We start from the raw sequence: 13,634 nt of genomic DNA, 5'->3' as shown, positions 1-13,634 counted from the left end.
TTTCCACACCAGTCATGATTTTATAAACCTCTATCATATCCCCCCTTAGTCGTCTCTTTATCAAGCTGAAAAGTCCCAGTCTTACTAATCTCTCCTCATACGGCAGCCGCTCCATACCCCTAATCATTTTTGTTGCCCTTTTCTGAATCTTTTCTAATTCCAATATATCTTTTTTGAGATGAAGTAACCACATTTGCATGCAGTTTTCAAGATGTGGGCGTACCATGGATTTATGTGGAGGCAATATGATATTTTCTGTCTTATCATCTATCCCTTTCCTAATGATGCCCAACATTCTGTTCGTTTTTTTGACTGCTGCTGCAGATTGAGTGGATGTTTTCAGAGAACTATCCACAATAACTCCAAGATCTCTTTCTTGAGTGACCGCATCATTTTATGTGTATCGTTGGGATTATGTTTTGCAGTGTGCATTACTTTGCATTTATCAACACTGAATTTCATCTGCCATTTTGTTGCCCAGTCTCCCAGTTTTGAGAGATCCTTTTGTAGCTCTTCACAGTCTGCCTGAGACTTAACTATCTTGAGTAGTTTTGTATCATCTGCAAATTTTGCCGCTTCACTGTTTACCCCTTTTTCCAGATCATTTATAAATATGTTAAAGAGGACTGGGCCTAGTACAGACCCCTGGGGGACACCATTATTTACTTCTTTCCATTCTGGTCACTGACCATTTATTCCTACCCTTTGTTTCCTATCTTTTAACCAATTACCAATCCATGAGAGAACCTTCCCTCTTATCCCATGACTGCTTACTTTGCTTAAGTGCCTTTGGTGAGGGACCTTGTCAAAAGCTTTCTGAAAATCTAAATAAACTATATCCACTGGATCCCCCTTGTCCACATGCTTGTTGACCCCCTCAAAGAATTCTAGTAGATTGGTGAGACATGATTTCCCTTTACAAAAAGCATGTTGACTATTCCCCAACAAATTATGTTCATCTATGTGTCTGACAATTTTGTTCTTTACTATAGTTTCAACCAGTTTGCCCGGTACTGATGTCATGCTTACCAGCCTGTAATTGCCGTGGTCGCCTTTGGAGCCCTTTTTAAAAATTGGCATCACATTAGCTATCCTCCGGTCATTTGGTACAGAAGCTGATTTAAATGATAGATTACAGACTACAGTTAGTAGTCCTGCAATTTCATATCATCTGGTCCTGGTGACTTATTACTGTTTAGTTTATCAGTTTGTTCCAAAACCTCCTCTAATTACTCCTCAATCTGGGACAGTTCCTCAGGTTTGTCACCTAAAAAGCATGGCTCAGGTTTGGGAATTTCCCTCACATCCTCAGCCGTGAAGACTGTTGTAAGGAATTCATTTAGTTTCTCCACAATGACCTTATCGTCCTTGAGAGCTCCTTTAGCATCTCGATTGTCCAGTGGCCCCACTGGTTATTTAGCAGGCTTCCTGCTTCTGATGTACTTTTTAAAAAAAAATTGCTATTACTTTTTGAGTCTTTGGCTAGCTGTACTTCAAATTCTTTTTTGGCCTTCCTAATTATATTTTTACACTTAATTTGCCAGAGTTTATGCTCCTTTCTATTTTCCTCACTAGGATTTAACTTCCACTTTTTAAAGGATGCCTTTTTGCCTCTCACTGCTTCTTTTACTTTGTTGTTTAGCTACGGTGGCTCTTTTTTGGGTCTCTTACTATGTTTTTTAATTTAGGGTATGCATTTAAGTTGAGCCTCCTATTATGGTGTCTTTAAAAAGTTTCCATGCAGCTTGCAGGGATATTACTTTTGGTGCTGTACCTTTGAATTTCTGTTTAACTAACTCCTTATTTTTGTGTGGTTCCCCTTTCTGAAATCAAATGCTACTGTGTTGGGCTGCTGTGGTGTTTTCTCCGCCACAGGGATGTTAAATTTAATTATATTATGGTCAATATTACCAAGCAATCCAGCTATATTCACTTCTTGGACCTGATCCTGTGCTCCTTTTAGGACTAAATCAAAAATTGCCTCTCCTCTTGTGGGTACCATGGCTAGCTGCTCCAAGAAGCAGTCAGAAGCAGTCATTTAAGGTGTCACTTTTACAAGCTGAAACAGTTCAGCAGTGTTATCACAAGAGTGAGGGAATGTTGTATAGTGGTTAAAGCTGAAGACTGGCAGTCAGGACTCTTGGGTATATTCCTGGCATTCCCACAGTCTTGCTGTTTGATTTGTACAAGTCATTTAGTTTCTCTGTGCCTCACTTTCCTCATCTGTAAAATGCTACTTTATGGAGGATTTGTGAAACCTACAGAAGTGCGCTGAGTTCTACAGAAGTACAAACATATCATTAACTACTAAAGATTAAAATCTCATTTAGTGTCAAGTGATGAACCATGTCAGGATGGGGGCTTGTAGTTGAGGACTTTAACAGTGAGAGGGAGATAAATTCCTGAACTCAAAGGTCTGCATATGTTCAAACATTTTTAAAAATAGCACAGACTAATAAAAGTGCAGTAATCAAAAACTAAGGAGTGACTCTGAATGGTAGAAATTGAAAAAGCAATTATCTTGGACATATTGGAAACCCTATGTAATGGACGGTTTCAGAGTAACAGCCGTGTTAGTCTGTATTCGCAAAAAGAAAAGGAGTACTTGTGGCACCTTAGAGACTAACCAATTTATTTGAGCATGAGCTTTCGTGAGCTACAGCTCACTTCATCGGATGCATACTGTGGAAACTGCAGTAGACTTTATATACACACAGAGATCATGAAACAATACCTCCTCCCACCCCACTGTCCTGCTGGTAATAGCTTATCTAAAGTGATCATCAAGTTGGGCCATTTCCAGCACAAATCCAAATTTTCTCACCCTCCACCCCCCCCACACACACACAAATTCACTGGAGTTTACTTTTTTCCCTCAACAATCATTACTGGATTAAGTGTTGTGTTTAATTATGTCATGGGAAATGTAGTAGTTCTAAAGATCAGATTTTCTTGTTTTGAAATCTCTGCTTCGGTTACTTTATTAAACAAATTCATTTATCAAGCAAAAATGTAAATACATAAAGTTCATAGTTTTTATATAAGGAAACTAATGAATATCAATTATATATGAACTTCAGAATGTAATATGACAAATTACTAGTAGTTAGAGACTGATTTTTGGACCTGCAACAAAATAGTTCTTTCTGTAATTTCCACCATTTAGAAAGAGAGAGAATGAAAAAATATTTTTCCAATCATCCTAATTAATTTCAAATAGGAAAATTGAATGTTAGTTAACTGAATGTTGGGTTGTATGTCATATTTTGGGAATTTATCACCTGCTTTAAAGCCTTTTGCCTAAAGTGAATTCTGGATTGTTATTGGCCTTCTGGCCAAGATCATTTGCCTTATTTTCCATTTCTTTGCACCCATTCATTAACACCTGTTCACAGTAAAATATACTGTATATACTTGTTCATAAGCTGAATTTTTTTTGTAAAAAAGGGAAGCATAAGAGAAGGGGGTCGGCTTATGAACGGATATAGAGATGGGGAGAGGTGGGACACACCCCTTTCCCCCCAACAGAGGGGGCAAGGAGAGGGAGCAAAGCCAGAAGGGAAGAGGCAGGGCCAGAGTCTCTCCACTTCTGGCCACGCTGCTCTCCCTCCAGCCTCCGAAGCAGCTGCAGCTCTGGGTCTGGCAGGCTGCAGCCGCACCGCCCAGCCCGCCAGAGCACGCTGCGGCCGTGCCATCCGGCCCAGCCCGCTGGAACATGCTGCAGCTGCGCTGCCCCATGTGGCCCCGAGAAGCATGCTGCGGCCACACTGCCCAGCCTGCCGGAGCAGCTCCGGCCAGGCCAGAGACATCTTCCCCTGGGCCTCCCCAGATAAGGTGGGAAGGGATGGGATGGAGAGAATGTGGGGGTCCCGGGCTAGGGGTGGGGTCATGTGGGGGGTGGTCACAGGGGTTACTCCCCTGATTCCCAGCTTCTCCCCACAAAAAAATTTCCCCAACAGTTGCAGTCCTGGCCCTTCAGGGTAAGTAGCTGGAGTGCCAGGACACTTTGTTTACTTAGGTTTACCTCCCTGCCTGCGGACTCTCGAGGTAAACAAACCATCTCAGCCCGCCAGCGACTTATCCTGATGGCCCGGGAGCCAAAGTTTGCAGACCCCTGAATTATAGGGTCGGATTATGAATGGGTCATAAAAATTTTCCATTTTTACTTATCCATCTTGAGGGGGGGATCGGCTTATAAACGAACCGGCTTATGATCAAGTATATACGGTAACTAAATCAGTTATGATTCCATGACTAACGTGTCTGTAAATGATTCTGTGGTACTTAGCTGGAGAACAGACAGTGATCCGGAGCTTTCCCATTGCATCTATTATGAAGGAGAAGAAGATTACTATACAGAACCAGCTGCAACAGAATATGCAGGAAGGACTTCAGATCACCTCAGCATCATTTCAGGTAGAATGGAGTGCTTTATTCTTTATACTTTGTAAAACACCTGAAATTATGATCTCATCAAAATAACCTGCTGCAACTAACACCCTGACCCCTGGGAGCGGCTAAATGTCAGCCGTTCCTGGTGAAGTCAATGGTATTGGAGGTGTCTCAGCATCTCACAGGAACCCGGAAGTGCTTTCCTACGCGCACACACTGGAGCATAAATGGTTTTCACTGCCTTTTTCTCTCACTCCTCACCCCTCCATTGGACCCTGTGGAGGACAATCTTTGGGTCCAAAGTGTCTGCTGAAGAGCAAATTGAGTCTGGGCAGGTCAAAACACATGTACATCAAATCTCCTCCATCCCTGTGGAGTTTATCTGGAAAAAATAAGCTCCCTGCCACTCACCAGTTTGTCTGGGTGGATCCATGGCAGGAGGAAGTGCATAGTAGCACAGTTGAAATGGAGTCTGGGGCATCACTGTGGTCGAGAGCTAATCCAGAAGCACAGGGCCTCTCCATAGGTGGCTCTGACCTTTGGTGGAGCCCCACAATCTGTACAGATTCCTGAAGATTTACCAGTTTAGGGACAGGCCCCAGAGCCTATTCTTCAGAGGCATGTAGAACAGGACAGTTTGGAGGGATGGGAATCCTCTGGAGATTTTTTTCCCCAGAGTCAGGAGCCCCCTACAGTAAATTTAGTCTATGAGGTAATCTGGCCTATGATGAGTCCCTAAATGAAGGGAAGTGGAATGTAAGGTAAAATCTTCAAGAATTGTAATCAATAGAATTAAAATTATGTAATGTGGGGCTTCAAAACATGAAATGTTTAGCTAGATCTGGTTACTACTACAAAAGTTCATTACTTTGTTCAGGATAAAAAAAAATCACAATTTGATAAAATGGAGAGTCTTTCATTTAGGAATATGTCACCAATTTTTTCTTCTTGGTGTTTTGAATAGGCACTGTGTAACATAATTTTTATCTCAGATACATTATTCTATACAAATGAATGGATTTAATTAACAATTTAAGGAGTCGCTCTTATATGCCTTTCAAGTAGAACAGTAACTGTGAGGCCTTTTGTTTTCCAAAGCCCTTTTTGGAGACTAACAGTAACAATAAAATGCCTAACATCCTTCAGTAGTATGCTAAATGCAGACACAACTCAAAGTTTCTGGTTCTGGACTCTGGTCAAATATAATCTCTGCTTTTGTTTAACATAGTTTCGTTTTAGATTATAAAAACAAAACCAACTAGCAAAAGGTTTACTTTCTGTTCCTTTTCTAACAGCCAGAGTTCAATATTATATGAAATAGACCCCTCTCTGCTTTGTGTGTTAATTATGATTATCGAAGGAAAATGGCTACAGCTATATTATTTTAATGTATTTAAAATGTCATATCGGGGTGACCCCTAAATATTCAAGACCTCATTTCAAGGAGGTCCTAGAACAACAGAATTATTAGCCATTTGGAGAGAAAATACGAAAGTAAGTGAAATGAAAATGAAGGATCAGATATGCCTTGTGTACAGCAAACAAGAGACATATAAACAGTAACTTCATCTTGGGACTTATAAAATAACAAATACGTCAGAAATGTGTATTTTGCTTACCCTCACCATGGGAGTTCTTTTTGTCCCTTTTACAGACCCTCATTTTCCCTCTCCTTTATTACTCATCCTCAAGATATAAGAGCTGCCCATCATCCCTCTGGCTAAGAATCATGGGACAGGGCTCCCTTTAAACTGTATAAAAGCCATATTTTGACTGGGAAGAGAGATCAGTGTAGATAATGCAAAGCACTTCCTTTTCCAAGGGTCAGATTTGGTTATCATGCTTCGCTACTAGCACAGTTTTCTAGGCTTTGCAAGGTGAGGAATGAATGGAATATAGAAGAATAGTTGTGGTAATTTTTAAATACTAAACTTTTATAGTATAGTGAAAAGAAAAGGAGGACTTGTGGCACCTTAGAGACTGACCAATTTATTTGAGCATGAGCTTTCGTGAGCTACAGCTCACTTCATCGGATGCATACCGTGGAAACTGCAGTAGACATTATATACACACAGAGACCATGAAACAATACCTCCTCCCACCCCACTGTCCTGCTGGTAATAGCTTATCTGAAGTGATCATCAAGTTGGGCCATTTCCAGCACAAATCCAGGTTTTCTCACCCTCCGCACCCCCCCCCCCACAAACTCACTCTCCTGCTCAGTTTGTGTGTGTAGTTTTTTGGAGGGGGGTGAGGGAGTGAGAGAACCTGGATTTGTGCTGGAAATGACCCACCTTGATTATCATACACATTGTGAAGAGAGTGGTCACGTTGGATGGGCTATTACCAGCAGGAGAGTGAGTTTGTGGGGGGGGGGGGGCGCGGAGGGTGAGAAAACCTGGATTTGTGCTGGAAATGGCCCAACTGATGATCACTTTAGATAAGCTATTACCAGCAGGACAGTGGGGTGGGAGGGGGTATTGTTTCATGGTCTCTGTGTGTATATAATGTCTACTGCAGTTTCCACAGTATGCATCCGATGAAGTGAGCTGTAGCTCACGAAAGCTCATGCTCAAATAAATTGGTTAGTCTCTAAGGTGCCACAAGTACTCCTTTTCTTTTTGCAAAGACAGACTAACACGGCTGTTACTCTGAAATAGTATAGTGAGAGAGTCTTTAAATCAGAGTGTCATTTTTTTTTTTACCAGTGTTGTCCTGTATATCCTCAAGGACCTGGCCCACCAGAACTCTTCCAGCCCTTGCCATCCCATATAGCAAAAAAAATATGGCTAGTGTTTTAACTAGTGTAGAAACATTAGTGCAAAAGCTACTTTTTTAGATTTGCTCAGATGTTTTGTCTTAATTTTACGGGAATTGCAGATACTACAGAGTGGAGATATTTTGGCATTAGAATATAATATTAAAAAATAAAGTAAAAATAGATAACATGAATTGCCATAATCAGTAACATATACATATTTCTATTTATTTATTAATATATTATTTTACTTCCTTTGTGGGATCTTTTTCATTTTCTTTGATCTCAAAAGTTGCCATATTAAATTATTTCCAGTCTCTAACATGTTGTTATGTCTTTTTATTTGCAGTTAATTAAAGTAGCATTTGATGAGGAAGTAAGTCCTGAAGTGGTAGAAATATTTAGGAAACAGCTAATGAAGTTCCGTTATCCCCAGTCCATCTTTAGCACCTTTGCTTTTGCAGCTGGGCAAACTGCACCGCAGATAATCTTGCCAAAGCAAAAAGAAAAGAACACTTCCTTTCGGTAAGGTATACTCTATTTTTCTTTAATAAGAATTTATTATTGATATTCTTGTTTACTCTTAGTCCAGTGCATTGAATTCTGTGTCATTTTTGATGGCTTTCTAACATTGCAAGTTCATTTAAGTAGTCCTCAATAAAGCTGAATTGACTAGCTTCTGTCAAACATGTTACATAGGTATGCCAAACAAAAGCTACCTAGTGTAGAAATATATATGAATTTGGTAATAAAAGTGTATAATTAGCCTGTTGAACTACTTGCCATAGGAAATTATGGAAGTAATTACTGTAATAAGATTCAAAGCATACAATCGGGCATTTATATGAATAACATCTGCAGTTATACTAATTCGATGGCAACATATAAAGAGGCTCCTCATACTTCAGAGTATGGATTGGCCACCAATATAGGTAAAAAGAAATTTACACTCATGGGATGGTATTGTGCAGTTGTTCTAGTGATCTGTAATATAGAGTTTGGGTTTTTTAGTCTTCCTTTGAAGCAGGTCCAGATAACCTGCATTCAAGAGTTTTGAGAGAGCTGGCTGAGGAGCAAACTGGATGATTAATTTTGATTTTTAGTAAGTCTTGGAATACTGATGTATTTCCAGAAGGCTGGAAGAAAGCTAATATTGTTCCAATATTTTAAAAAGGTAGAAGGGATGATCTTGGTAATTGTAGGCCCAGGCAAGATAATGGAGCAGCTGATACAGGACTAAATTAATAAAGAATTTAGAAAGGATAATATAATTAATGCCTTGGGTTTATGGAAAATAGATCTTGTCAAACTAATTTAAGATAACAAGTTTGGCTGATAAAGGTAATAGTGTTAATCTTTAGACTTCTGTAAGGCTTAGACTTGGTACCACAGCAACATTTTGGTTGAAAAACTAGAATGATATAAAATTGACATGGCACACACTAAATGGATTAAAAACTGGCTAATTGATAGGTCTCAAAATGTAACTGTAAATGGGAAATTGTCATTGAGTATGTGTGTTTCAAGTGGCATCCCACATAGATCAGTTTTTGGCCCTACTCTGTTTAACATTTTAATCAGTGACCTGGAAAAAAACCTAAAATTATCACTGGTGAAAATTATAGGCAACACAAAAATTGGGAGAGTAGTAAATAAAGAAGAGGGCAGATCTCTCTTTATAGAGCGATCTGGATCACTTGGCAAGCTGGGTGTAATCAAATAATATGTATTTACTACAGCTATATATAAACATATACATGTAGGAACAAAGAATGTAGGCCATATTTACAGGATGGGGGACTCTATTCTGGGAAGCAATGACTCTGAAAAAAATGTTCAGAACTGCTGGAATACTGCATCCAGTTCTGGTGTCCACAGTTCAAGAAGGATGTTGATAAATTGAAGAGGGTTCAAAGAAAAGCCACGAGAATGATTAAAGCATTTGAAAACATGCTTTATAGTGATAGATTTTAAGGAGTTGAATTTATTTAGCTTAACAATGAGAAGATTAAGGGGTGACTTGATCAGAGTTTATAAGTGGCTACATGCGGAACAAATATTTAATAATGGGCTCTTCAATATATCAGAGAAAGATAAAACATGATCCAGTGGCTGGAAGCTGAAGCTCAACAAATCAGACTGGAAATAAGGTGTAAGGTTTTAACAGTGTGGGTAATTAATCACTGGAACAATTTACCAAGGATCCTGGTGAATTTTTCATCACTGACAATTTTTAATTTTGATTGGGTTTTTTCTAAAAGATATGATCTAGCAATTATTTTGAGGAAGTTCTCTGACCTGTGTTAAACAGGAGGTCAGATTAGATTATCACAATGGTCCCTTCTGGCCTTGGAATCTATGAATGTTATACTCCATTATTAGGCACCTTACTAAACTAGGTGGATTATTAGCCTGTTACAGAGTGGCAATTCATGTGTTTTACAGAGTGGCAATTCTATTGATTAGTGCCTTGTTGGCTCAGTGGACTAGAATCCCAACATAGTTCTGGAGAACAGAGATGTTTAGATTTCTGTTTTCATGCCTTCTGTCTGTTAACCAGGAAGATTTATTTGTTATATTGCCAACAAAAGTCAAAGCTGCAAACAGAAGATAGTTGTTTATTCTCTACTATTGGACACAGTTGGCACAGTGTTGATACATCACATTCTCCTAAATCCCAGGACTAGCAATTTAAAATTTTAGGAGCCCATTTTCTGAGGTCCTGAGCTCACTTTCCTTTCTTGAAATTCAATGAAAAATTGTTAAGCATGCTTTGTGTGGGTGAGAAGATGCATCCTAAAAGTGTATTTTGGTATACTGACACAGATATTGAATATTAATGAGAGTTTAAGATAACTGTTTTATTATACTGACATTTTGAGATCAGGCATTGTTATTTATTTCTGAATTCTAGCACCTTCTCAAAAACAATTGTGAAAGGAGCCAAACGTGCAGGGAAGATGACAATTGGTCGTCAATACTTATTAAAGAAGAAGACAGGCACAATAGTGGAAGAAAGAGGGAATCGTCCAGGCTGGAATGAAGAAGATGATATCTCTGGTAAAATATTTTCATATTATTAGATGAGCTTATGCATCCACTAAAATACACTGACCTGTCAAGAGATTCTCAAACAGTAATTAATCGGGAAAAGGGTCTATTTCAGATATTAGACTGAAAGGTTTCAAATGTCATCACTTGGTGAAGACTTTGAACTTTTATTATTTTCCCAGGTTTGTAGGAAATAAGGGAAAGCACAAGCTTTTAACTTAGTTTATTTGCAGAGGAAATTTTCAATTTTATATCCTTTTTTAAATCACCAAACTGTGGTCAGTACAACTTTGTTTACCACCCCATACAGCACCCTGAAGTAGACAAGGATATAGTTGGCTAACAGCATTAAGGCAAACTCAGCAGCATTCATGTACGGTATTGTTAAACAGTTTGTCATGAGCCATTAATCTAGAGTGGTGGAGTCTCATTCTAAAAAAGGCAGGTGTAAGGAAGAAGCAAATAGCATAGGTTCTATCAACAGATGTGAAGGTATAAAATGAGGGGATTTCTTCAATGAACAAAAAGTATTACATGTGAAAATATCACACTTCCAGATTTCAATGGAAAGTATGTTGGGGCTGAAGGCAGAAAGTGTTCGTTTTATTTTGGTTTTTTTCTAAATAAGTCCGTTTCTAAAATGTGCTGCTGTCACTACAGAGAGAGGTAATGTCTTTTGTTGAACCATTCTGTTGGTGAGGGAGACAAGTTCAAAAGCTTATCTCTCTCACCAATGGAAATTGGTCCAATAAAATATATATTTCTTATATCCTGGGACCAGCATGGCTACAACAACACTACATACAACTGCTGTCACTACATCCATTTTTTCCTAATCTGGATCAATGCTACTATAAAACATACCACTAGAGGGAACCAGATTCTCCTATACCTAAATAGGTATTGTTTTGTCACACCATTCCTCACTCATTTACTATTTCAGATAATGAAGTGTATCAAAAATTAATTGTTTCTTAAAAACATCACACAAGCCAAATATTTCCTATTTATCACAGCACTGGTGTTGGATATATATAGGAAAGATTACAAGTAGGAAAAGGAGATCTTTTTTTCCCTTTCTTTTGTTTTATTTTTAAAATACTTTTTTTCATTAATAAAATGATTGAACTGATTGGTAAGTGTGAGTGGGACAAAATATGCGGATGTATATAAAGCTCATTCCTACTGAACTCTTAAGCTTGGCTCATTGTGAGCTCTCAAAAAGAATGAACAAAGCCTTCTAGGAAAAGGCTAAAAATACCTAATGCTCTTCACTCATCTGAGGGAGAAGGGAAAGAAATCAGAGGGAAAATGTCCACACATTAGTCAGAAATAACTCTCCTTGCGTGAAAATCCATATTCTTCTTCGGTCCTTGTCCACATAGATTCCATTTGTGGTGTGTGTCCACTCCCTGCGCTCAAGCTCAGATTCTTTGGCTAGCAGTGTCCGCTGGGGTTGTGCTTGCACTCTCTGTGTCCTGCTGCCCGGAGTGCATAAAAGGCAGGAAGTGTTAGTAAGTTTAGTGTTAATGGATTAATTGTTAGCTTCTCCTCTGCCCCCCTTTAAAAAATGTTTTAAAAATGCCTTAGTTTGTGAGGCTTCCTCAGTACTGGGTTCCAACCCTGATGGCTGAACTGGAGTCTCCTGGTTTTAAGAATTGCCTTTCTTGTGATGTGGTGATGCCACTTAATGATGGACATTTTCAGGTTGTTCAAGAAAGCAAAAGGTGAGCAAGGCTTGGCTTAAACTTCAGCGAAGAGTGTAAGTCGGTAGTCTCTGAAGGTCAGCACACCCTTCTCACCATGTTGTACTAGACTGGAGGCTCAGACACAACAGTTAAGACCATGGCCACATCTGTTGCCAGGAGGAAGCCCTTGTGCTTGATGTTTTCTGGCATACCTAGAGAAGTACAAACAACCATAGAATCAGATTGAAACCAAATTTCAAAATGTCAAAATTTCCCATGAACCAGAAATTCTGAATATCAGCCAACTCACAAGCAGCTTTAAGATCTCTGGGAAGTAACCACATCTGCACCAGACCTACTCCAAGCAGAACTACTATATTCAGCAGAGGGGCCAAAAAAGAGATACCCTTTGTCTCCTCTTTGTCAGCCACTCCCTGCAACAGCTTGAAGGCAGCTGGTTTGATGCCTTGGTCAGGAGCCATTTGTAATACCTAGAGGATCTTTTTACTCCTCTTCTCCTTTTGGAAACCATTTACTTTATTTTCTCAGCACCACAGACCATTGGGTCTTAGAGATCATCACGGTGGCATATTCCATACAATTTCAGACCCTTCCTACCTCCCATCTCCCTTCCCCATCCCTTTTCATGGATCCCTCCCACAAGAGACTGTTATAGCTACAAATGGGATCACTTCTAAGTCTTGAAGCAATGGAAGAAGTGCCTGTAGAATGCAGAGGGAATGGGGTTTACGCCCATTATTTTCTAATTCCAAAGAAAAAGGGAGGCTGGTGCCCAATTCTGGATTTAGAGCAAGGTATTTAGCTATCCCAAGTTCCGGGTGACAGCACAAGCCTCTACTGGGAAGAATTAGTAGGGGAAGCAAAAGTGGATCGGAACCTGGGAGGCAGTGACCATGAGATGGTCAAGTTCAGGATCCTGACACAAGGAAGAAAGGAAAGCAGCAAAATACGGACCCTGGACTTCAGAAAAGCAGACTTTGACTCCCTCAGGGAGCTGATGGGCAAGATCCCCTGGGAGAATAACATGAGGGGGAAAGGAGTCCAGGAGAGCTGGCTGTATTTTAAAGAATTCTTATTGAGGTTACAGGTACAAACCATGCCGATGTGTAGAAAGAATAGTAAATATGGCAGGCGACCGGCTTGGCTTAACAGTGAAATTCTTGCTGATCTTAAATACAAAAAAGAAGCTTACAAGAAGTGGAAGATGGGACAAATGACCAGGGATGAGTATAAAAATATTGCTCGGGCATGCAGGAATGAAATCAGGAAGGCCAAATCACACCTGGAGTTGCAGCTAGCAAGAGATGTTAAGAGTAACAAGAAGGGTTTCTTCAGGTATGTTAGCAACAAGAAGAAAGTCAAGGAAAGTGTGGGCCCCTTACTGAATAAGGGAGGCAACTTAGTGACAGAGGATGTGGAAAAAGCTAATGTACTCAATGCTTTTTTTGCCTCTGTCTTCACGAACAAGGTCAGCTCCCAGACTACTGCACTGGGCAGCACAGCATGGGGAGGAGGTGACCAGCCCTCTGTGGAGAAAGAAGTGGTTCAGGACTATTTAGAAAAGCTGGACGTGCACAAGTCCATGGGGCTGGATGCGTTGCATCCGAGAGTGCTAAAGGAGTTGGCAGATGTGATTGCAGAGCCATTGGCCATTATCTTTGAAAACTCATGGCGATCGGGGGAGGTCCAGGACAACTGGAAAAAGGCTAATGTAGTGCCCATCT

The 13,634-nt window shown here is 39.8% G+C and overlaps 1 protein-coding gene across 6 annotated transcripts in view; it reads left to right on the top strand.

The window, feature by feature from the left end:
- The window catches only part of SBF2 (SET binding factor 2), a 553,544-nt gene that overhangs the window by 457,017 nt on the left and 82,893 nt on the right, over nucleotides 1–13,634 (top strand). For all 6 annotated transcript variants that reach the window (XM_073347556.1, XM_073347555.1, XM_073347560.1 and 3 more), the window contains exons 23-25: nucleotides 4,289–4,416; nucleotides 7,500–7,675; nucleotides 10,065–10,210. In XM_073347556.1, coding sequence (XP_073203657.1) covers nucleotides 4,289–4,416; nucleotides 7,500–7,675; nucleotides 10,065–10,210 — 450 coding nt within the window. The remainder of the gene's footprint in view (nucleotides 1–4,288; nucleotides 4,417–7,499; nucleotides 7,676–10,064; nucleotides 10,211–13,634) is intronic.

The sequence above is a fragment of the Lepidochelys kempii genome, chromosome 6 (genome assembly GCF_965140285.1).
Source record: "Lepidochelys kempii isolate rLepKem1 chromosome 6, rLepKem1.hap1, whole genome shotgun sequence".
Lineage (NCBI taxonomy): Eukaryota > Metazoa > Chordata > Testudines > Cheloniidae > Lepidochelys > Lepidochelys kempii.
Note: the sequence above shows the minus strand (reverse complement) of the source record. Positions and strands in the feature narration are given on the sequence as shown.